Below are 23,799 nucleotides of genomic sequence, written 5' to 3' on the forward strand. Positions count from 1 at the left end.
CAGTCAGCAAATAAAAGTTGTTCAACTTGGTTGCTAATGGGACCCACTCTACTGAGGCTTTGTATACAACTCATAGAGGAAGATGGCTTCAAGTAACAAACTACCCTGTACTTTTCTTAGGACTAAAATCTCAGGAAGCTGGTGATGAATGAAAACCTTAGTCCCACTGGCACTGCACAAGGGACCAGGAGAGCAGCATAAGCCACAGGGTGGGGCAGCCCAGGCAGGGGCATTCTGAGCTGTGGGGGAGGGGTGGCAGCCAGGGTGGGGCATTGTGAGCTGTCAGGGAGGGCATTGTGAAGTGTGGGGCGGGGCATTGTGTGTCACATGCCTGGGCTCCCACCTGGGCCAGTGGGCTTCAGTCTGTAGGTGACTACAGAAGGAGGAGGAGCTCCGTCTGTTCTCTCTTCAGGCAGTTGTTGTGTCTCTCAGCGCTTGTTGGGTTCACAACCTATTAAATAAGCCGGCTGGTCTTCACCCTCCCAGACAAGTCAACTCAGGGGAGGTGGCAGGGTGTGGGCCTTGGCCCACAGCCCTAGCTGGGGCCGGGGCCAGGGCTGGTGCCCGGGGCTGGGCTGTGAGGTGGGCAGGCGAGGAGTGGGAAGACCATCTCTGCAAGTGCAGCACAGCCTTGGCCTAGGACAGCAGGAGTGCGTGGCCAAAGCTGTGAGCAGAGGCACAGGTGGTGGCAGACAGTAGAGGCGCCCCATGGGGAACATACTGACCTGTTGTGTGCACCCCAGCATCAGCCTCGAGTTTGACCAGCAACAGGGGTCGGTGTGTCCCTCTGAATCTGAGATCTATGAGGCAGGAGCTGGGGACAGGATGGCAGGCAAGCCCATGGCTGCTGCTATACAGCCTGCTGAGGTGACTGTTGAAGTTGGTGAGGACCTTCACATGCACCACATCCGTGACTGGGAGACGCCTGAAGGTAAGGAGGTGACGGGTGCCATCTGCCCTCAGCTTGCCTCTGGCTGCTGCTGTCCCCTAGGTTCCCTTTGAGGCATCCCCCACTTGGAGCTCCTTTCTGCCTGTAGCCAGCTTTCCCGGGGGCTGGCCAGGAACAAAAGCTGGCTCCACCTTGCATTCCTACCCCATAGTCTTTCCCCATCGAATCCAGTCAGTTTCTTTTTGCCTCCCCTCCCAATCGCCCAGTTCTTGCTCTCTCATCTCATTCTCCCAGGCTGGCATGGGACCATTTATTTATGGCTCTTGTTGAATAAGCAGCAGTTGAATAAATGAGTTGATACATTTTTATAAATGATTACATCTTTTTTCTTTTCTCCCTCTATACATACAGCTTTGGAGCTTAACCTTTCTGCCAATCCAGAGGCAAGCACAATATTCCAGAGGAACTCTCAAACAGATGGTGAGACAACAGTGTCTGTAGCTCTATTTATTATCCTGTGGGACTTTGTTTAGGCTTCTTTGGACTATTCTCTTCCTTTTCTCAATAAAAACTCAAATATCCCAACTTTTCAGTACCCATCTTATTTTTTCTTTGTATCTATCCAGATAGTACCTAAGTGAAGGAACCAGGTAAGTGCCTAATTGTTTCCTTTGTTAAAGTAGCTAAATCTCAGGACAGTTCATATTCAAATATTTGGGGATTTCTTATTTAAAATCAGAATGGAGTTTGCCATGGGAGAGGCTATATGGTATTCTTAATGGGCTGCTTTAAGTCACCTTGATAGAAGCTGCTTAGTTTCTTCTAACTGTAATTTGAACACAGAAGGAAAAAGAAAAAAGGAGAGTGCTTAAAATAATTGTGAAAGGTGTGAAATGTCACAGCCAGGGCTGCAGAAAAATGGTTGTGTGTGTGTTTGGGGTTTCTCAAAGGAGTTTACCTATGAGGCTCTGATTACTTTAAAATTCTTACTTTAATAGAAAATGTGTCTCCAGATTTATTCTGGTGACTTAACAGACTTTATTTACCTCCTTGTTCTAAAAGAGAGGTGGGGATTGGTTCATGGTCAAAACTTTCAAAAGACATGAAACGTCAATATAGACTTTTAATGTGCATATAAAGATTGCAGGTTAAAATGTCAGACCTTCCCTGTAAGAGTGTTTGTTGCCGTGGCTCCCCCTTTGTCCTTTCCCCTCCTGACAATAGCATCTTGTTCAAAGATAAGAAAGTTACAGTTTTGGCTGGGCTTGGTGGCTCACGCCTGTAATCCCAGCACTCTGGGAGGCCGTGCCAGGTGGATCACCTGAGGTCAGGAGTTCGAGACCAGCCTGGCCAACATGGTGAAAAGTTGTCTCTACTAAAAAAAAAAAAAAAATACAAAAATTAGCTGGGTGTAGTGGCGCATGACTGTAGTTCCAGCTACTCACAAGGCTGAGGCAGGAGAATTGCTTGGACCTGGGAGGTGGAGGTTGCAGTGAGCAGAGATCACACCAATGCACTCCAGCCTGGGTGACAGAGTGAGACTCCGTCTCACAAAAAAAAAAGGAAAGAAAGTTGGAGTTTTTTAGTCTCTACACTGCTGGGAGAGGTGGGGGATGGGAGCCGGTAGAAAAGAGAAAACAATTAGTTGGTTTCCCTCTAAAATTTTGCAAAGAGATGAATCTAAGTAAAAGTAATTCTGGGTAATAATATGGTTCTTGAATAAAAACTGAAAATTTCAAAATAGAAAACATTGCATCATAAACATATTAAATCCAGTTGGCTTATTGGTTTCATTTAAATGCCAGAGAGTTCATTACTGTAGAGGAAATGTCTTATGGCTCTTCTATTTAAACTTTGGTTGGGCTCTTACTTTTTAAAGAGGTAGGATAATTAAGACTCATTATGAGTGTGACTTTGTAACTTGGAAGTACTATCCTCACTTTTCAAGATATTTAAGGATTGCTTTGGAATAAACAAATATATTATGTGAATTAATTGATTATACCTTTATACACAAAGCATCTAAGTACTTGTGTAAACTTATACTCTGCTTGATGTTAGGAAAGCCTGATTGATGTTACACACCAGTTAGTAGATGGGTAGTGTTGGATGAGAGCCCAAAAATGGCTCTTTATTGTCATTCTTTAGGAGTACAACACAGTTTATGTATGTCTCACTTGGCCCTTTCCAATACAAATAAGGCCTGTGTATGTTCTCCCTATGTATTGCTAATGAAGAAATGAAGACTTAGAGATATCACATGATGTTGGAGGACAGCTACTCAACAGAACTAAGGTTCTGTGTCCTCAGAATAACATGGAAGTGACAGATATGCTGAATTTACTTTTTACAAATTTTAAAAACTCTAGAATACATCTTATATTTTGCCTATAAAATAGACCTGTCTTTTAAAACTTACTGCCATCTTGATTTATTTTATGCAAAGTTGATTTTACACAACTCAAAGCCAACATTTACCTCTTCATTTTTTTTTTTTTTAAATAAAGGAGGGTGTCATTATGTTACTCATGCTGGCCTCAAATTCCTGACCTGGGTTCAAGTGATTTTCCCATCTCAGCCTCCTGAGTAGCTGGGACTACAAGCATGTGCCATCTTGCCTGGCTCTATCTTTTGTCTATACATTCATTTCAATGGATAAGAATAAAAGTAGAGATAGTGAAATAGCCTAAATGCAGCAGTCAAATAAACGAGTTGATAAATTTTTATCAATGATTACATCTTTTTTTCTTTTCTTCCTCTATGCATATAGCTTTGGAGTTTAACCCTTCTGCCAATCTAGAGGCAAGCACAATATTCCAGAGGAACTCTCAAACAGATGGTGAGACAACATTGTTTTTTCCACCAAGAGAAAGAATAAAAGCTCTTGTTTGATCAGGTTATAGAAAGTATTTAGAAAAACTCATAGTGGTTTAAATTTTTCACCTTTTCCCATGTTCACTTGTCTTATTTTAATATGTGATATACTTTCCTTTAGTTGTTATGATGTTAGTGAAAATGTGTAACCTTTTTGTTTATATATTTTGCCATCTTTTTATCAACACAATTAATTTGTCATGTGATGGAGAAGTCATGGATTTCTCTTTATAATTCTTGGATTTATCTTTATTTATAATTAATGGATTTAACTTTATTTATAATCCCTTTTCCCTTGCTCCAAAGAGTACATTTTAAAGATGAAAGATAGAACTTAGGCTTCAGCTTGGTTTTCATTTAAACAAATTAAAAAACATAGTTGTTTATCATCAGGGATTGAATCTGTGATTTGGGCCTCCTCTTACACAGTCCTCTGACAATATTCATTTACCACATCCAAGTTTATGCTACTCAAAAGTTTTAGGTTATTAACCTTTTCATTTGATGTAATGTAAATTTAAACATGCCCTACTCCTGCTTATTTCCCTTAATGTTATGTTAAATCCTCATTTATTTGCCAAGAAGCCATACACAGCCGAGTTTTCCAGTTGACTCAAACAGCAAGAATACAAGTGAGGGTTCTATAATAATATACGAAGTAATGCAGCACAGTAAAACACGGGAGTTTGTAACCTTTGTTTTTATAGTTTGAGTAGACGTTGCCCATCTTGAGTCAGTTATTTCTTTTTTGAATTTGTCTTCATTTTTTACATTACTATAAAGAGATACCTAAGGCTGGGTAATTTATAACAAAAAGATGTTTAATTGGCTCAAAGATTTTCAGGCTGTACAAACATGGCTTCAACATCTGCTTCTGGTGAGGGCTTCAGCAAGCTTACAATCATGATAAAAGGCAAAGGGGAAGCAGGTGGTTCCACACGGTGAAAGAGGGAGGAGAGAGGGGAAGCGGGAAGGTACCACACTCTTTTTTTTTTTTTTTTTGAAATGGAGTCACACTCTGTTGCCCAGGCTGGAGTGCAATGGCACAATCTTGGCTCACTACAACCTCCACCTCCCAGGTTCAAGCAATTCTCCTGCCTCAGCCTCCCGAGTAGTTGGACTGTAGGCGGGCACCATAACACCTGGCTAATTTCTGTATTTTTGGTAGAGACAGGGTTTCACCATGTTGGCCAGGCTGGTCTGAAACTCCTGACCTCAAGTGATCTGCCCACTTCAGCCTCCCAAACTGCTGGTATTACAGGCTTGAGCCACCCCACCCGGCCTGTACCACAGTCTTTTAAATTACCATAATGAGAATTTGCTTATTACCATGGGGATGGGACCAAGCCATTCATAAGGAATCCACCGCCATTACCCAAACACCTCCCACTAGGCCCTATCTCCAACATTAAGGGTCACATGTTAATATGAGACTTGGAGGGGCAACATATCCAAAACATATCAGAATTGTATTTCCCAGTTCCTTCCAGAGCCATGGGCTTCTCACACCTAGAGAGCATGGAAGCAGTGAAAGGAAAGCTATTCCATGTCCCTCACTCTTCAGTGGTAGGAACTTTTGCCTACAAGGCCCTTCCAGCATCAAAGGCAGAGGCAGTGTAGGAAACAAGGCATGGCCCAAGTCCCTCTTGGGGCTTTTATTATTCTGGGCTTTTTTTAGGGGGAAAAAAAGTGATTTTTTTGTGCTGCAGACACCATGTCCAATTAGGTTTGTGTACTCATTTTAACATTAAAATTTAGTCCAGGCTCTGTGGCTTACGCCTGTAATCCCAGCTCTTTGGGAGGCTGAGGTGGGTGGATCACGAGGTTAGGAGATCAAGACCATCCTGGCTAACACAGTGTAACCCTGTCTCTACTAAAAATACAAAAAAAAATTAGCTAGGCATGGTAGCACATGCCTGTAGTCCCAGCTAGTCAGGAGGCTAAGGCTGGAGAATCGCTTGAACCTGGGAGGCAGAGGTTGCAGTGAGCTGAGATCCTACCACTGCACTCGAGCCTAGGTGACAGAGTGAGACTCCATCTCAAAAAAAAAAAAAAAAAAATTTAAGATAGGTTACTTTCCAGTTCTGTAAAGACCCTTTTTTAATTTTGTTTTGTTTTTAGTGACGTATTAGTAGATAACCACTAAGTGTGGTTCAAGATGCTTACAGGGATTCTGTTGCATCTAGAGCTAGGTGTCTGGTCAGGAAGTAGTTCTTAGAGCTGTTAGCTCTTAGAGTCTGATAATTAAATTAAGCTACGTGTAAATGCAGAATGAGAGAATACTAATGGATCATGGCTCATATATGCAACAGTTAAACTTTTTATTAGCTAAATTTTTCATCTGGCCTAATTTTTTTGCCCTTTTCTTTTGTACATGAGGATTCTTTCATTTGTATGTAATAGAAACAAAAAGTAAACTAAATGAAAAACTAAGTTTTTAGATTTGACTTATGAAATTAATTGTGCCAGATAATTTAAATTATAAATTATTGAAAATTGTTTTTTAAATGGAATTTTGTCTCATTTTACATAGGATTAATCAGTAAGATGTTAACAACTACTTTTATTTATGGTATTTGTATCAGAAGTGACCAGTTTTTTTTCTTATTCTTAGTTGTAGAAATAAGAAGAAGCAACTGTACAAACCATGTAAGTAAACACTCAAATAGTTAAGAAATTGATAGTTTGACATAAAAGGATGCCTCTCTTGATTTCTTTAAATTACAATGTGGACCTGGTGGTGGTAGCATGGACCTCTTTTTGTGGATTTTCTAAATCTCTTCTATTTTCCTAAGTATTAAATTTATCCAGAAAAGTCTTTAGCTTAGTGTGTCCACCTTTTAAAGATTTCTGACATTTAAATTAAATTTCAATAGTCTGGTTCAAAAGATCTGCCTTAAGGCTGGGCATGGTGGCTAACGTCTGTAATCACAGCACTTTAGGAGGCCGAGGCGGGCTGATCATCTGAGGTCAGGAGTTTGAGACAACCCTGACCAACATGGTGAAATTCTGTCTCTACTAAAAATACAAAATTAGCCGGGCGTGGTGGTGCATGCCTGTAATCTCAGCGACTCAGGAGGCTGAGGCAGGAGAATCACTTGAACCCGGGAGGTGGAGGTTGCAGTGAGCCGAGATCACGCCATTGCACTCCAGCCTGGGCGACACAGCAAAACTCTGTCTCAAAAAAAAAAAAAAAAAAAAGTGCCTTAAATATTTAATCTTATTTTTAATGAAAGAACAAAAATAGAATAGCTAAGTTAATTGCCAGCACTGTCTATTGACTTTCTGTCACAGCAGGTAAAAGCATACCTTCCTCGCTACAGCATGATCTTATGTTTCTCCCTGTGTTCCTTCCAATTGTAGCACACTTTGTAATTAAATCAGTAATATTTACATGATTATGACTCTGCAAATATTATTCACTGCTAAGTCATATGGTGTTTTCACTGTGCCTCTGCATTACATATCCTTCATCCTGTCTCTGAAACAGTTCTGAAATCTGAGCACTTCTGCAATTCTCCTGGATCTTCTCTTTTTTCCTAGCCTATATTAGTTTATCTATCCAAATATTGTAAGTAGCCTCTGGGTGCTCTGTTTGCTTTCACATCTATTATTTTTTAACATGAAGCTAATTTTCTGACTATATTCATTTGCCTATTTTCTAACAGCTGTTTTTCCCTCAAGTATTGTAGCATTTATCACATGCCTTTCAAAGATATTTTCCATCTGTGAAAACACATCTGTTCCTTTTTATGTGTGTGTGGGGGGCAACTTTCTTTGGCCTTTTGTCATCCTAGTTTAATATAGCGTGGGTTTCCCTAGATATGCTCGATGTCTGCTTTTCTGGGCTAACTCCTTAAAGTCTTTTGGGATCTCATGTAACTGCTGTCTTGTGTGGGATCACCTGAGTCCTAGATTCTGTGTTTCCTTCTGTCCTGTTATCCTCTCTAGTTGTACTTGAACACATTTTCCTGGGTGGAGATGTTTAAAGAGCTGGCCAGTCTTAAAATCCCTCCTCTTTGATAGAGTACACCTCTAGGTTGAATCTAAATTTTATGGTTCTGAAGACGTTTTGCAGTTGTGCTCGCATTACATTGTTGTTCTTGAATCTACTGCCAGTGTGTGATACATTACTTACAACCAGGTTTTAGATATCTGCGGAAGCTTTTTAAGATCTCTCTCTCTGAGGCTCTGAAATTTTATAACAGCTTGTCGGGGATCTTTTCATTTTATTGAGGCTAGTAAACCTGCAGACTATCTCTTCTTCAGAATTTGTTTTTATTTTCTCTGTTACTTTTTTACTGATAGTCTTGTTATTCAGATGCTAGGCTGCTTAGACCAGTACACCTGCATTGATTTTTAATTTTTCCCCTTCTATTTTTTTCAGTTTGTCTTTTTATTCTAGTTCTGGGATATTCTGTGACTTTATCCTCTACTATTTCTATTGAATTTTATATTTTTTGAGAGTGTTTTAAGATTTTTTTTTAAAGTTTTGCTCCTGATTTTGACTGGTCCTATCAATTCCTTTTTTCTATTGTTTTGATCTCTTTTCTTGGAGGCTTCCCTCCAATGTGTGGTGGTCCTTGGCCTGCTTTATTTGGAAACAGGATTTCTGTTAACTGATAGCACTCAGTGTGAGGCCTTAGAAGCCTCACTAGTTTTCATTTGGGGGACCTCAGTGTATTATCTGGGGATCTTTATTCAAGACATTTCAGTTTCTTCTGAGAAGGATCTCCCAATATTCTGCCTGGAAAGTAAAAGCATGGCCACTTGCTTTCCAAAAGCAGAGTTAGCGAAGAAAGTTGGAGTTCCATTTTTGGTGTACAGTTTTCTTTATATCTCAGGTTTAAGCCATGGTATCTCTGAGCCAGAGATTCTCAGGTTTGATATATCCAGAGAACACACATCTAAGTTTCTTGTCAGATGGAAGGACAGGTGGACTTGGGGCTCTAGTTTAGAGATTTTCAACTGACCTTGCTGGCTTTTTTTTTTAATTTTACCCTACTTCCCAAAGTGCCATTTGCCTGTTAAGTTCACAACCTGCCTTTAGTTCTGCAAGACAAACTGGCTCGCTTCTGTTCCAGTCACTTTCCGTAGGCAACAAAGTTGTGCTTCCGTGTTATTTACCACTACTTTATCTACTTTTTATGTCTCAGCATTGATTAAAAATTATCTCTGTCAACCTTCTCTGCTGGTCATGTGTGTAACCTTTATTTTATGACTAATGAGACTTCTGGAGGGAGAGGAAATAAATTTGTTGTCAATCTATTATATTTAATCCAAATTTAGGACCTATGTTTAAATCAAAGTCTAATTTGAGTATAATTAATGATATTAAGCCAGAGAATTTTTTAAATTAATGTATCTATAATAAGCATATTACACTTTTCTCCTAAGGCCTTGTTTAATATTTTCATTCAAACTTTATCCACTGCCATATACTTCCCATTACTTGACAACATAGATGGAGCTGTTTTCATGAATGCCCAAAGTGTTAGAAATATTTAAGTTAAGTAAGATTTGTTCATTTTTAGCCTGGTCAACCTAGCGAGACCTCATGTCTACAAAAAGGTTAAATAACAAATTAGCCAGGCCTGGTGGCATGCGCCTTTCGTTTTACCTACTCGGGAGGCTGAGGCAGAGGATCGCTTGAGCTCAGGAGTTTGAGGCTGCAGTTAACTATAATTGCACCACTGCACTCCAGCCTGGGCAACAAAGGGAGACCCTGTCTCGGAAAAAGGAAAAAAGTTACTAATTCTTTAAAAACATATCTAAAATTTGTCCTGCCCAAAAGGAGAGTGAAAAATGTAAACTTTAGTCTTTGTTTTATTTTATTTATGTTTGCTGAGAAAAATGCTGTACTTTATTTATTTATTATTTCCATAGGTTTTCAGGGGAACAGGTGGCATTTGGTGACATGACTAAGTTCTTTAGTGATGATTTGTGAGATTTTGGTGCACCCATCACCTAAGCAGTATCCACTGAACACAATTTGTAGTCTTTTATCCCTCACCCTCCTCTCAGCCTTTCCCCCAAGTCCCCAAAGTCCATTGTATCATTCTTATGGCTTTGCATCCTCATAGCTTAGCTCCCACGTATGAAAGAGAACGTGATATTTGGTTTTCCATGCTGAGTTACTTCACTTAGAATAATAGTCTTACTTCCATCCAGGTTGCTGGGAATGCCATGAATTTATTCCTTATTATGGCTGAGTGGTATTCCTCATGTATATATGTGTATGTATATCACAGTTTCTTTATCCACTCATTGATTGATGGGCATTTGGGCTGGTTCCATATTTTTGTAATTGTAATTTGTTCGAGTTCCTCATAGATTCTGGGTAATAGCCCTTTGTCAGATGTATAGACTGTGAAGATTTCCTCTCACTCTGTGGTTGTCTGTTTTCTCTGCTGATTGTTCCTTTTCCTGTGCAGAAGCTCTTTAGTTAAGTCTCACCTGTTTTGCTTTCCTGTTCTTGGTTGCATTTGCTTTCGTGTTCTTGGTCATGAAGTCTTTGCCTAAGCCAGTGTCTAGACGGGTTTTTCCAATGTTATCTTCTAGAACTTTTATGGTTTCAGGTCATAGATTTATGTCCTTGATCCATCTTGAGTTGCTTTTTGTGTAAGGTGAGAGTTGAGGATCCAGTTTTATTCTCCCACATGTGGCTTGCCAATTATCCCAGCACCATTTGTTGAATAGGGTTTACTTTCTTCACTTTATGTTTTAGCTGGCTTTGTTGAAAATCAGTTGGCTATAGGTATTTGAGTTTATTTCTGGGTTCTCTATTCTGTTCCATTGGTGTCTGTGCCTGTTTTTATACCAGTACCGTGCTACTTTGGTGACTATGGCCTTATAGTATAGTTTGAAATCAGGTAATGTCATGCCTCCAGATTTGTTGCTTTTGCTTAGTTTTGTTTTGGCTATGTGGGTTCTTGTTTGGTCCATGTAAATTTTAGGATTGTTTTTTCTAGTCTGTGAAGAGGGATGGTGGTATTTGGATGGGAGTTGCATTGAATTTGTAGATTGCTTTTGGCAGTATCATCATTTTCACAATATTCATTCTACCCATTCATGAGCATGGGATGTCTTTCCATTTGTTTGTGTCCATGACTTCATTCAGCAATGTTTTGTAGTTCCCAACGGCATATCAAAAAGATAATCCGGCCAGGTGCAGTGGCTCACACCTGTAATCCCAGCACTTTGGGAGGCGGAGGTGGGTGGATCATGAGGTCAGGAGTTCGAGACCAGCCTGGCCAACATGGTGAAACCCCATCTCTACTAAAAATACAAAAGTTAGCCGGGCGTGGTGGCACTCACCTGTAATCCCATCTACTCAGGAGGCTGAGGCAGGAGAATCGCTTGAACCTGGGAGGCGGAGGTTGCAGTGAGCCAAGATAACCCCACTGCATACTCCAGCCTGGGCAACAGAGCAAGACTCCATCTCAAAAAAAAAAAGATAATCCACCATGATCAAATGGGTTTCATACCAGGGATGCAGGGATGGATTAATGTACACAAGTCAGTAAATGTGATACACCACATAAACAGAATTATAAACAAAAAAATCACATGATCATCTTAACAGATGCAGAAAAAGCATTTGACAAAATGCAGCATCCTTTTATGATTAAAACCCTCAGCAAAATCGGCATACAAGGGTCATAGTTCAATGTAATAAAACCCATCTATGACAAACCCACAGCCAACCTAATACTGAAAGGGGGAAAAGTTGAAAGCATTCCCCCCGAGAACTGAAACAAGACAAGTATGCCCACTCTCACCACTTGTATTCAACATACTACTGGAAGGCCTAGCCAGAGCAATCACACAAGAGAAAGCAATAAAAGGCATCCAGATCAGTAAAGAGGAAGTCAAACTGTTGCTGTTTGATGATGATATGATCATATACCTAGGAAACCCTAAAGACTCCTCCAAAAAGCTCCTAGAACTGATAAATGAATTCAGCAAAGTTTCAGGAGACAAAATTAATGCACACAAATCAGTAGCTCTGTTATACCCCAGAAGCGACCAAGCTTAGAATCAAACCAAGAACTCAACCCCTTTTCTGATAACTGCAAAACTAAACTAAACTAAAATAAAATACTTAGGAATAGACCTAACCAAGGAGGTGAAAGATGTCTACAAGGAAAACAACTTTAGTATTTTTAATGGGTTAAAATGAGAGGCAGCAGGCACAGCAGAAGAAGTCAGTGGGTGGGCATCCGCATCCAACGGGTACTGCACCTTTGATGGTAAGGCTTTGGTTTTGACTTACTAAATTACTAGGTACGATTATTTTCTAGTTTTTGTCATTAAACCTTAAAACTACTAAGTAACCCCTTCCATTTCTTGTTAAATATAGTAAAATTTCATACTCTGATTTACACTGTCTGACATTAGATTATTTGTTTCTATTTTGTGACTACCTTAAATAATACCTATAAACAGTAAACTGTTGGTAGTGTTTTTGCTGTAATTAAATATAGTAAGACTTATCTTCCAAATGATAACTGAATTGTCAAACACTTGTCGAAGTTTTGGATTTACTCAAAATTCTATGCTCAGCAGCTGGAGATAGGAAGAGTAAGGGCCCTCCCTTCCTCTTATGGAGAGGCATACTTTCTCATGAGGGGAATACTCTGCAGGAATTAGCATCCTGTAAGCAGTGGTGAATTCAACTAATTAGTGTACAAAAATACGTTTTTTGGTGTGGCTGCCGACAAAGAGATCCAAGAGGGTAGATGGAGTTGAGCTTGCTGAAGCAAGGAAAGAGAAAAGCAGTATTCTAGGCAGAGAGCAGGGGTAGAGCAGGAAAATGGCTAGGTGCAGGTCAGATGATTTATAGAATGAAATTGATCAAGTTTTGAAATGAATGCAAAGTATTCTCTGAGAGTCTCATTTGAGTCATGTCTTGGCAGTCTTATTTAAACATGAAGTGAAAGTTAGATTGTTTAAGTTGTTATTTGTTTTCAGGGTGTGAGAGAATATTTAAGTGATTCTCTTTTTATCCTCCACATAAGAAACTAGGACTAGAGAAACCTATGGCTTCCTCACTTGTTGGTGGCCTAGCAGCCCTGGCACACAGAGTCTCTGAATCCGAAACACTTCTTTTGTAACAATATCACCTGAAATAATACATTTAGGATTAGCAATTTAGTAAATGCATTAGTCTTGTATTCACTGCAATAAAATGCTCTTGTAGCAGGATTATTTAATACATTACATTTTATCCTAGTAAATAAATAATAGAAGGGCCGGGCACGGTGGCTCATGCCTGTAATCCCAGTACTTTGGGAGGCCGAGGCAGGCAGATCGCGAGGTGAGGAGATCGAGACCATCCTGGCTAACACGGTGAAACCTCATCTCTACTAAAAATACAAAAAATTAGCCGGGCGTGGTGGTGGGTGCCTGTAGTCCCAGCTACTCAGGAGGCTGAGTCAGGAGAATGTCGTGAACCCAGGAGGCGGAGCTTGCAGTGAGCCGAGATGGCGCCACTGCACTCCGGCCTGGGCGACAGAGCCAGACTCCGTCTCAAAAATAAATAAATAAATTAATTAAATAATAGAAATTCTCGGCTGCTTTATATAGCTGTAGAAAAAAAGAATGAAATCTTATTTTAAACTTTTCTTTTTTTTTTTTTTTTGAGACGGAGTCTCACTTTGTCTCCTGGGCTGGAGTGCAGTGGTGCGAACTTGGCTCACTGCAAGCTCCGCCTCCTGGGTTCACCCCATTCTCCTGTTTCAGCCTCCCGAGTAGCTGGGACTACAGGGTCCTGCTACCACGCCCGGCTAATTTTTTGTATTTTTAGTAGAGATGGGGTTTCAGCATGTTAGCCAGGATGGTCTCGATCTCCTGACCTCGTGATCCGCCCGCCTCCGCCTCCCAAAGTGCTGGGATTACAGGTGTGAGCCACCGCGCCCGGCGAAGCCGACTTTTCTCATTATTTTTAACGGTAATTCATAAAATCCTTGTTAGGTTTGATGACAGGTACCATATTAAGGGCAGCATTTCATAACCGGTATCTTAAACATCATCTCTGGAAGTTGAGAGCCTCCAATAGGTTTTCTATAGAGTGCACATGATACCACTCAGGCAGTTCATGGAGTGTAAGACATATCTTAGTGCTTTGTCATTTGACATTTTAACTGAGAAAAAAATACACTTTGATAAGTTTGACTTATACTTCCCTTCCCCTTCAGGTACCTACTGAGCATTTCAGTCAACAATACAGCTCGTGTTTGACAATATTCCTTGATGACAGCACAGCCAACCAGCCTTATCTTACAATGACAATACTATCGTGAGTACAACTATACTGCTGAGGGACAGATTCCTTTATTCTAAAATTATTTCAGCCATTTGGTTGTCCCCTTCAGCAATCAGTTTAAGAAATTGGAGTCAACCATATATTGATATCCAGATTCTAAATATTAAGTATCAATTTCTCTTTTAATCTTCGACATCGTGGTGGAAGGAAAAATCAGTTAGCAAAGAAGCAATCCCAGAAACAGTGTATCTTTTTGATGCCTTTATGCCTTAAGACAATGTTGAACACAGTGAGAAGGATAGGTTCCCTTTATTGAATGTTTTTTGTGAAAACTTAGTTTTTCAGTGCATTATAGGCCTAAATCAGTGTATACTACTTTGGACATTAGCCTTGGAAGAAGGAACAGCTTTTCTTCTTCTGGCACCACAGTGTATCTGCATTTGAATTTCTCCCATTGTGCATGAGCGCCTCATGGGCCACAAAGATGTGCTTTGAGAGCACCCTGAGATGAAGTTTATTTTAAAAGGAACAACAACCAACACCACCACCAGCTCCATAGGGGCTGTCCAGTGTACATTATTCTCATCTCCTTGGGTTATTGGTCTTGATTTTTAGAACACAGTTTGGAAAGTTCTAATTTAGAATATTAATGTCTTTATCTTTAATTTTACTTTTGATTCTGTAAACATCATTAGCTTATAAACAATTTTGTTTCAAATGCATTAGGCTTTTTAGCTAATTCAATTGTCAATAACTTTTACTTCAATTAAAAGTGGCAAGTTTACACTCATAATAATGTCACTTTCTTCCCTCCCTTTTAACAATAGTTGAGAGGAAATTGGAAATTGTGTTTTGAACAAAAACTGGACTCAAACTCTGTCTCAAGTCCTGAGCTTTGGGACCTATTGAGTAATCACTAAATGTCTGTAGTCAACCAAGTCTCTTAAATCTTTGAGCACACATACGCAAAAATTACTTTGACTAGAGTCCCTGGCTTCTTTTGAGTTCCAAAGATTTTGATATGTTAGCATACAATTCAAAAGCAGCTTTGAAGATTAATTTTCCTCAAACAAATTTCGTGCTTTTTTTCTCATTATTCTACTTTTTAGAAGTCTACTTTTGAAAGTAAAGTAAGCTTTAATTTGCCAACAGCAAGTTTGAGAAATGATCATTTTGTGTATTCACTATTGGTGAAATAAAGGTTTATTGAGCAAATTAATAGGGCAAATTGGCTTCAAGAAAATATTTTGAAAAATGTTTTATCATGGATCAGTAGTGCACTATTGTCAGTGGGACAGATGGAACTCACTGAGATACTTATGCAAGGTTTTTTTTCAAAATACAGGTCTGCAAACACATGTATCTTCCCATCTCCACTTTCCCTCTATCTCTGGGCATGGAGAAGCCTTTTAGGAAAATAGAGATGGATGTGAGACATCTTTCTGTGAAGAAAAGCATCCCAGAAGATTCTGATTTTCACCCCAGCTCAATCATTCCAAACTTTGCTACACATTGAAATCACCTGGGAAACTTTTACCAACAACCTTGATGCCCAAAGCCATACCCAATACTAATTAAATTAAAATGTCTCATGTTGAAGATGAGGCAGATATTAAAGCTTCTCAGGTGATTTTAATGTGCAGCAAAGTTTGAGAGCCACTGCTTAATTTGAGTTTAGGACGAGAAACTGCTCCTATTTGGTGGGACCTTGGGCAAGTCAGTTTTAAGGTTTGTTTCCCTGATCTGTAAAATGAGTGTTGAATTAAATGTCACATAAGGTCATTGGTCCTTTCCAGCATGTAACTTTAAATTCTGTGATTTTAAAATTATTTCAGAGATGAAAACTACTTGAAGCACTATATACATATCCATCTTACATGCTAATGTTACAAGCTTTTTAAAAAGTGCTAATATTGTGTAGACCTATTACTAAAATTGAGATTTGCCTTCCCTCAGTTGTTTTGAGCCTCACTCTACAAAATTAGCTGGGCGTGGTGGCACATGCCTGTAATCCCAGCCACTTGGGAGGCTAAGGCAGGAGAATCTCTTGAACCCGGGAGGCAGAGGTTGTGGTGAGCCAAGATCACACCATTGCACTCCAGCAACAAGAGCGAAACTCCATCCACTCCCCCGCCAAAAAAAAAACAGTTACCTGGGCGTAGTGGCCCAAACTTGTAGTCCCAGTTTCTTGGGAGGCTGAGGCATGAGAATCGCTTGAACCTGGGTGGTGGAAGTTGTGGGGAGTCAAGATCCCACCACTGCAGTCCAGTCTGAGCAACAGAGACAGACTCTGGGTCAAAAAATAAATACATACATAAAATAAATCACATGGGATGAAATGTTTTGTGGGTAGAAAAGCATGTAACAGGGAAATCTGTTATGATTTATATATTATAATCACCAAGAGAAACGCATCTTCTAACAGCATATTGCCTCACATTTTGGTTCTCATATTTTTGTGAAAAATGAAGAAATGAAAACAAAGTGCCTTTATGGTACTGTTCTGAACTAGAAGATTTGAATTTCAGGGCCGCTAGGAGAGTTTCCTCTGCCCCTCTTTTAAAATATGTCTTCAGGTCTAACAAATGATAACATCTATTGTTCTGAATTTTTTTTCCTTCCACAGTGTGACCTTGGAGATACATCATCATATCACACAAAGGTGAGCTTTTTAGAAACCTGTCTTGTTATTCTAGTTAATTACTTTGCAAGATATCAAGCTCAGTGTTAGGTCACAGCTCTAGACAGCATAAGCTGTATTGTGCCTACTAAAATATCAAAGCAAATTACTTGTATTTTCTTTGTTCCTTAAGACTCTCTTAATTCTTAAATGATTGAGAATCTCAAAGAGTATGTGTTTATATTGATTATATTGATATTTACTGTGGTAGAATTATACAATTGAAATTTTTTTCAAAATCTCTTTTTAGTTTAGATTTCACAGCCTTACCACTGTTGATATTATGGGTTAGATAGTGCTTTGTTGTGAGGACTGTCCTGTGCATTGCAGAGAGTTTAGCGGTATTCATGGCCTCTACCAACTAGATGTTGGTAGTAACCCATGACCCAGGTTGTAACAACACAAAATATTCCTTGAGAACAGTATTGTTAACAGAAATTTTTCATTGAAAAATAACTTTTCTACAACAAAAGTTGAGTAAAAAATGTGTCATGTATTTATATTATTTAAAGTCTCTCATGTTGAGCTTAATAGGAGACAAATGGATTCTCTAGAGCTTTCTTTGCAATTTGCTTTAAAGAAGCAATAAGAGGCTGGGCACGGTGGCTCATGCCTGTAATTCCAGGACTTTGGGAGGCTGAGGTGGGCAGATCACAAGGTCAGGAGATCGAGACCATCCCAGCTAACACAGCGAAACCCCGTCTCTACTAAAAATACAAAAACTTAGCTGGGCGTGGTGGCACGCGCCTGTAGTCCCACCTATTCTGGAGGCTGAGGCAGGAGAACTGCTTGAACTTGGGAGGCAGAGGTTGCAGAGAGCTGAGATCGTGCCATTGCACTCCAGCCTGGGTGACAGAGCAAGACTCTGTCTAAACAAACAAAAAAAGCAATAAGCTGGTGGGGCACAGTGGTTCACACCTGTAATCCCAGCATTTTGGGAGGCCGAGGTGGGTGGATCACTTGAGGTCAGGAGTTTGATACCAGCCAGACCAACATGGTGAAACCCGCCTCTACTGAAAGTTCAAAAAATGGCTGGGCGTGGTGGTGCATGCCTGTAGTCCCAGTTACTTGGGAGGCTGAGGCAGGAGAATCGCTTGAACCTGGGAGGTGGAGGTTGCAGTGAGCCAAGATCTCGCCATTGCACCCCACGCAGCCTGGGTGACAGAGGGAGACTCTGTCTCAAAAAAAGAAAAAAAGAAGCAATAAGATGACCTAACCTCGTGCAAATATGTAGTTGGTAGAAGATATATTTTTAAAGTTTTCAGACAGTTGTGGGTATTAACACTAAATCAAAACTTCATAAATGGTGGTTTCTTAAATTAGTTACAGTGGCATTTTACATATTAATAATTAATATATAAATTAATATGTAATATTAATAAAATTAATAAATTTATTCCATCAGTACTCATTGATCTTTCTTGCACAGTAAATGGATCTTTTGCTCCATACTTGCATTAGTTACTTGGAATATATTGGTTTATGTTTTATTGTGTCAAAAATCACTTTTAGTTTAACCACCAATCTTACTTTAACACGCCTTTAAGTATTGAAAAGCTGTCAAGCCTACAGTAGAAGGAACAAGTTTTTCAAAGTCCTCAGGAAAGCTTAAATTTTATCATTGGGAACAAATACGTATTTCCCTTGAAGTGACAACCTCTCAGTTCATTTATTTTTGAGAATGATAGTTGAACTTGTTTTTTAGACTGAGTTTCAGTCTGTCACTTGGCTGGAGTGCATTAGCATGATCTCAGCTCAAGCAATCCTCTCACCTCAGGCTCCTGTGTAGCTGGGACCACAGATGTGTGGCACCACGCCAGGCTAATTTTCTTGTATGTTTGATAGAGACAGGGTTTCGTTATGTTGCCTAGGCTGGTCTCGAACTCCTGAAGGAGCTCAAGCCATCTGCCTGCTTTGGCCTCTCAAAGTGCTGGGATTTTACAGGCATGAGCCACAGCGCTGGCCCAGTTGTACTTTTAAATAAAAATGATGTTCTGTGAAAAAAGTGATTTTTCAGTTCACAATTAAATCACGAATTCTTTAAAAACAAAAAAAAAGCACTTCTCGTTAACTTTCCACTTATTCAGAATATTAAAGAGACATGTCAAGATTTAACAACATTTATTTTTACTGCTTCATCAAAGACATTCTTAAGTAATTCAGGCTATGTTTTTTAACTGTAGGGGACAGCGAAGAATAGAATGACTACTAATGTAATTGGTACCACTGCCTTGATTTATGCTGAGAAACCAGCCATTGTAGCCACTTTTGCTTTTATACAGTCATGGCAAGTGTCAACGAAAAAGCAGGCAATGACTTTGTATTACTTTTACAAATTTTTAAAATTTTTCATCAGCTTTCTTAGGTTTAATTAGTATGATTCAGAACAGTGTTGGCCAGGCACAGTGGCTCAGGCCTGTAATCCCAGCACTTTGGGAGGCTGAGGCAAGCGGATCACCTGAGGTCAGGAGTTCAAGACCAGCTTGGCCAACATGGTGAAACCACATCTCTACTAAAAATACAAAAATTAGCCAGGAGTGGTGGCAGGCACCGTAATCCCTGCTACTCGGGAGGCTGGGGTAGGAGAATCACTTGAACCTGGGAGGCGAAGGTTGCCGTGAGCCGAGATCGCACCGTTGCACTCCAGCCTGGGCAACAAGAGTAAAACTTGGTCTCAAAAAAAAAAAAAAAAAAGAACAGTTGTGACCTCTTAGGCCTTCTGGAAGGGGTCTTGGGGATCCCGAGAGGTCCACAGAGCATATTTGGAGAACCACTGGTTTATCACACAGGCACAATGCATTAGTTTTACGAAGTTTAAAGTTCATCAAAGACTGGCCTCTTAAAAAGGCAGATGAGTTTGTCATTCAAACAACAGAAAATACATAAATACATCATGAGAGTATACTACAGAGAACTAAAGAGAAAGGAAGCTAGGAAATCTGAATCACATTTACATTTATTAAAGTTTACTACTACTGCTTTGTAGAACATTCTTGTGTTTCAATGTGTGGTTAGAAGAGTGAAAATATATTTGGTTTATTGCCATGGCCTGTTAGGGAGAGTCAACACTTATGGGTATTTCTGACTGGTTATCATATAAAAGACTTCACGGTACAGGCCATGATGTGCTGAGAAAGAAGAAGTCAGGAAACCCTCTGCAAGTCAGGATCCAGGAGAAGAATTCGTAAAAACTGCTTTGGTAAAGTAAACAGCAAAGCACACAGGAGGCGGTATTTTACTAAACAAATATTATACTAAGATATTAACAGTTTTTGAAGTAATGCACATTCTTATTTTATAGAGATGCAGATAGATCTTTGAGCATATTTGATGAACGGTTATACTCATTTACGGTAAGTGGCACTTTTATTGAGGTTGTATTTTCATCGTACACTTGTATCTGTTTCATGCTGAAGTCAAAGGCATCTTTTTTTAAATATTCCTCATTTCATGTTGCATTTAGTCATCTTAAGTGTTGTAAAAAGAATGTGCTGGAATAAGAACTGATCTGCAGCTCTGTTTAGTTAGTGAGCTAGTATGAGTAAATGTACTATCTAAACAACAGAAAATGTATCTTTTTTTTTTTTTTTTTTTTGACGGACTCTCTTTCTGTAGCCCAGGCTGGAGTGCAATCGCGCGATCTTGGCTCACTGCAGGCTCTGCCTCCCAGGTCCCTGTTCAAGCAATTCTCCTGCCTCAGCCTCTCGAGTAGCTGGAATTACTGTAATTACAGGCATGTGCCACCATGCCCAGCTAATTTTTTTTTTTTTTTTCTAGTAAAGACAGGGTTTCACCATGCTGGCCAGGATGGTCTTGAACTCCTGACCTCGTGATCCACCCGCCTTGGCCTCCTGAAGTGCTGGGATTACAGGTGTGAGCCACCGTGCCTGGCCCAGAAAATGTATCTTTTTAAAAGGTAATTGTGATTGTCTATAGGACCCTGCAAGCCACTACCCAATTTTCGAAGGCATTCCTCCTCCTGTTCCACACAGGTTTCCACCGTGCACATTACCCAGACAAGAAATGGAGGTGGGAGTTTCAGTAACCATTCCTCCTCCATTCCATCGACTCCCAGCACCAGCCAGGAGGACCTTCAGATCAGTGTTCCTCCCACTGCCAACACACCCACGCCCATTTGCAAGCAGTCCAAGCGCTGGTCCAACCTGTTTACATCTGAGAAAGGGAGTGACCCAGACAAAGAGAAGAAAGCCCCAGAGAGTCATTCTGACACCATCGGGAGCAGCAGAGCCATCCCCATTAAACAGGGCATGCTCTTAAAGCGAAGTGGGAAATGGCTGAAGACATGGAAAAAGAAATATGTCACCCTGTGTTCCAATGGCATGCTCACCTATTATTCAAGCTTAGGTGATTATATGAAGAATATTCATAAAAAAGAGATTGACCTTCAGACATCTACCATCAAAGTCCCAGGAAAGTGGCCACCCCTGGCCACATCGGCCTGCGCGCCCATCTCCAGCTTTGAAAGCAATGGCCTATCCAACAACATGAACAGTCTATGTATCTCAGCCAATTCAGACACCGAGCTGGGTGACTCCATATGCTTCAGCCCCAGTATCTCCAGCACCACCAGCCCCAAGCTCAACCTGCCCCCCTCTCCTCATGCCAGTAAAAAGAAACACCTAAAGAAGAAAAGTACCAACAATTTGAAAGACGATGACCTGTCCAGCACTGCTGAGGAACAAGGAGAAAACTTTATCATTGTGTCCGTCACTGGCCAAACATGGCACTTTGAAGCCATGACATATGAGGAGCGGGATGCCTGGGTCCAAGCCATCGAGAGCCAGATCCTGGCCAGCCTGCAGTCATGCGAGAGCAGTAAAAGCAAGTGCCGGCTGACCAGCCAGAGCGAGGCCATGGCCCTGCAGTCGATCCAAAACATGCGTGGGAACTCCCACTGTGTGGACTGTGAGACCCAGAATCCTAAGTGGGCCAGTTTGAACTTGGGAGTCCTCATGTGTATTGAATGCTCAGGAATCCACCGCAGTCTTGGCACCCGCCTTTCCCGAGTGCGATCTCTGGACCTGGATGACTGGCCAGTTGAGCTCATGAAGGTTATGTTATCTATTGGCAATGACCTAGCCAACAGCATCTGGGAAGGGAGCAGCCAGGGGCGGACGAAACCCTCAGTAGAGTCCACAAGGGAAGAGAAGGAACGGTGGATCCGTTCCAAATATGAGCAGAAGCTCTTTCTGGCCCCACTACCCTGCACGGAGCTGTCCCTGGGCCAGCACCTGCTGCGGGCCACCGCTGATGAGGACCTGCGGACAGTCATCCTGCTGCTGGCACATGGCTCCCGGGAAGAGGTGAATGAGACCTGTGGGGAGGGAGACGGCTGCACGGCGCTGCATCTGGCCTGCCGCAAGGGGAATGTGGTCCTGGCACAGCTCCTGATCTGGTACGGGGTGGACATCATGGCCCGAGATGCCCACGGGAACACAGCGCTGGCCTACGCCCGGCAGGCCTCCAGCCAGGAGTGCATCGACGTGCTTCTGCAGTACGGCTGCCCCGACGAGTGTGTGTAGTATCTGTTTAATTTGACTGCAGTCTCCTTGGTGCAAAAACAAAATGAGGAAAATAAAGATAACTCAGAATTTCAAAAGGAAATCACAAATTCAGCTAATAATAGCATTTTCAGTACTTTTGTAAACTAAGTAAATACACAAAATGTTGACTTTTCTGACCATAAGACATATTTTATGTCCTTTTGCCGAGGTGGATGTGTTAGTCTCAGGCCCTCCTGGGCCACATTGCCCAAGTCAGACAGGGTTCTGTATTACGTATTTATATAAGATGTGTGAAAATATATTTGAAAAAAAGTTCATAAATATGCATTGATTTTTTTACACATGGCACCTCTTTTTTTTTTTTCTTTTTTTCTTTTTTTTTTTGATGGTGTTTTGCTGTGTTGCCCTGGCTGGAGTACAGTGGCACGATATCGGCTCACTGCAAGCTCTGCCTCCTGGATTCACACCATTCTCCTGCCTCAGCCTCTCAAGTAACTGGGACTACAGGTGCCTGCCACCACACCCGGCTAATTTTTTGTGTTTTTAGTAGAGACGTGGTTTCACTGTGTTAGCCAGGATGGTCTCCTGACCTCATGATCCACCTGCCTTGGCCTCCCAAAGTGCTGGGATTACAGGCATGAGCCACCATGCCCGGCCCATGGCACCTCTCTTAATTTATAAATTGAACTGGATGTGAACTAATAATGTCAGCTAGTTGAGATAAGAGGGTTACAGATCAGCTGGGTGCAGTGGCTTACACCTCTAATCCTAGCACTTTGGGAGGCCTAGGCGGGCTGATCACCAGGTCAGGAGATAGAGACCATCCTGGAAAACATGATGAAACCCCATCTCTACTAAAAAATACAAAAAATTAGCTGGGCGTGGCCGGGTGTGGTGGCTCACACCTGTAATCCCAGCACTTTGGGAGGCTGAGGCAGGTGGATCATGAGATCAGGAGATGAAGACCATCCTGGCTAACATGGTGAAACCACGTCTCTACTAAAAATACAAAAAAAAAAAAAAAAAATTAGCCAGGTGCAGTGGTGGGCACCTGTAGTCCCAGCTACTTGGGAGGCTGAGGCAGGAGAATGGCATGAACTTGGGAGGCAAAGCTTGCAGTGAGCGGAGATTGTGCCACTGCACTCCAGCCTGGGCAACAGAGCAAGACTCAGTCTCAAAAAAAAGAAAAGAAAAAGAGGGTTACAGATCATTGCACATGGAAAATATTCCCAGCAGTAAACACTTCCATTAATGTGATCTACAGCTTTTAAAAAGAATAAGATGGTGGTACAATTTGCTTATTGAGAAAGGAAAAAAAAAACAAAACACTGGAGTATATTAAAAAGGGAAAAGAAGGAATGTGATTTCTCATGATTGAAAGCTTGATTTAGATTGCATACAGCTTTTGCTACCCAAGACCAAGCGGCTCTGGCAAGACAAGGTGGTTTTCTGAATGCCAGACCAAGGTGCCTTATGAAGGCAGCTGCCGATGGTTCCAGATGTAGAGAGATAGGTGATGCAGGAGGGAAAGCTGGATTGGAAAAGGGAGAGTTTTGTAGACGGG

The 23,799-nt window shown here is 41.0% G+C and overlaps 1 protein-coding gene across 2 annotated transcripts; it reads left to right on the plus strand.

Annotated features, from left to right (window-relative positions):
• Window positions 1–326: 326 nt before the first annotated feature.
• On the plus strand, window positions 327–23,184 carry LOC129006532 (arf-GAP with GTPase, ANK repeat and PH domain-containing protein 5-like). 2 transcript variants are annotated; one of them, XM_054436241.2, is made up of 8 exons: window positions 327–931; window positions 1,301–1,369; window positions 3,660–3,728; window positions 6,378–6,412; window positions 13,963–14,063; window positions 16,657–16,692; window positions 20,012–20,063; window positions 20,703–23,184. In XM_054436241.2, the coding sequence occupies exons 1-8, from the start codon at window positions 709–711 to the stop codon at window positions 22,251–22,253; spliced, it is 2,136 nt and encodes a 711-aa protein (XP_054292216.1). In that variant the 5' UTR covers window positions 327–708; the 3' UTR covers window positions 22,254–23,184. The 2 variants fall into 2 exon arrangements, with proteins under 2 accessions (XP_054292216.1, XP_054292217.1); XM_054436242.2 differs by lacking the exon at window positions 3,660–3,728 and having other exon boundaries at window positions 20,703–23,183.
• Window positions 23,185–23,799: the final 615 nt, after the last annotated feature.

Source organism: Pongo pygmaeus, chromosome 8 (assembly GCF_028885625.2).
Source record: "Pongo pygmaeus isolate AG05252 chromosome 8, NHGRI_mPonPyg2-v2.0_pri, whole genome shotgun sequence".
NCBI lineage: Eukaryota > Metazoa > Chordata > Mammalia > Primates > Hominidae > Pongo > Pongo pygmaeus.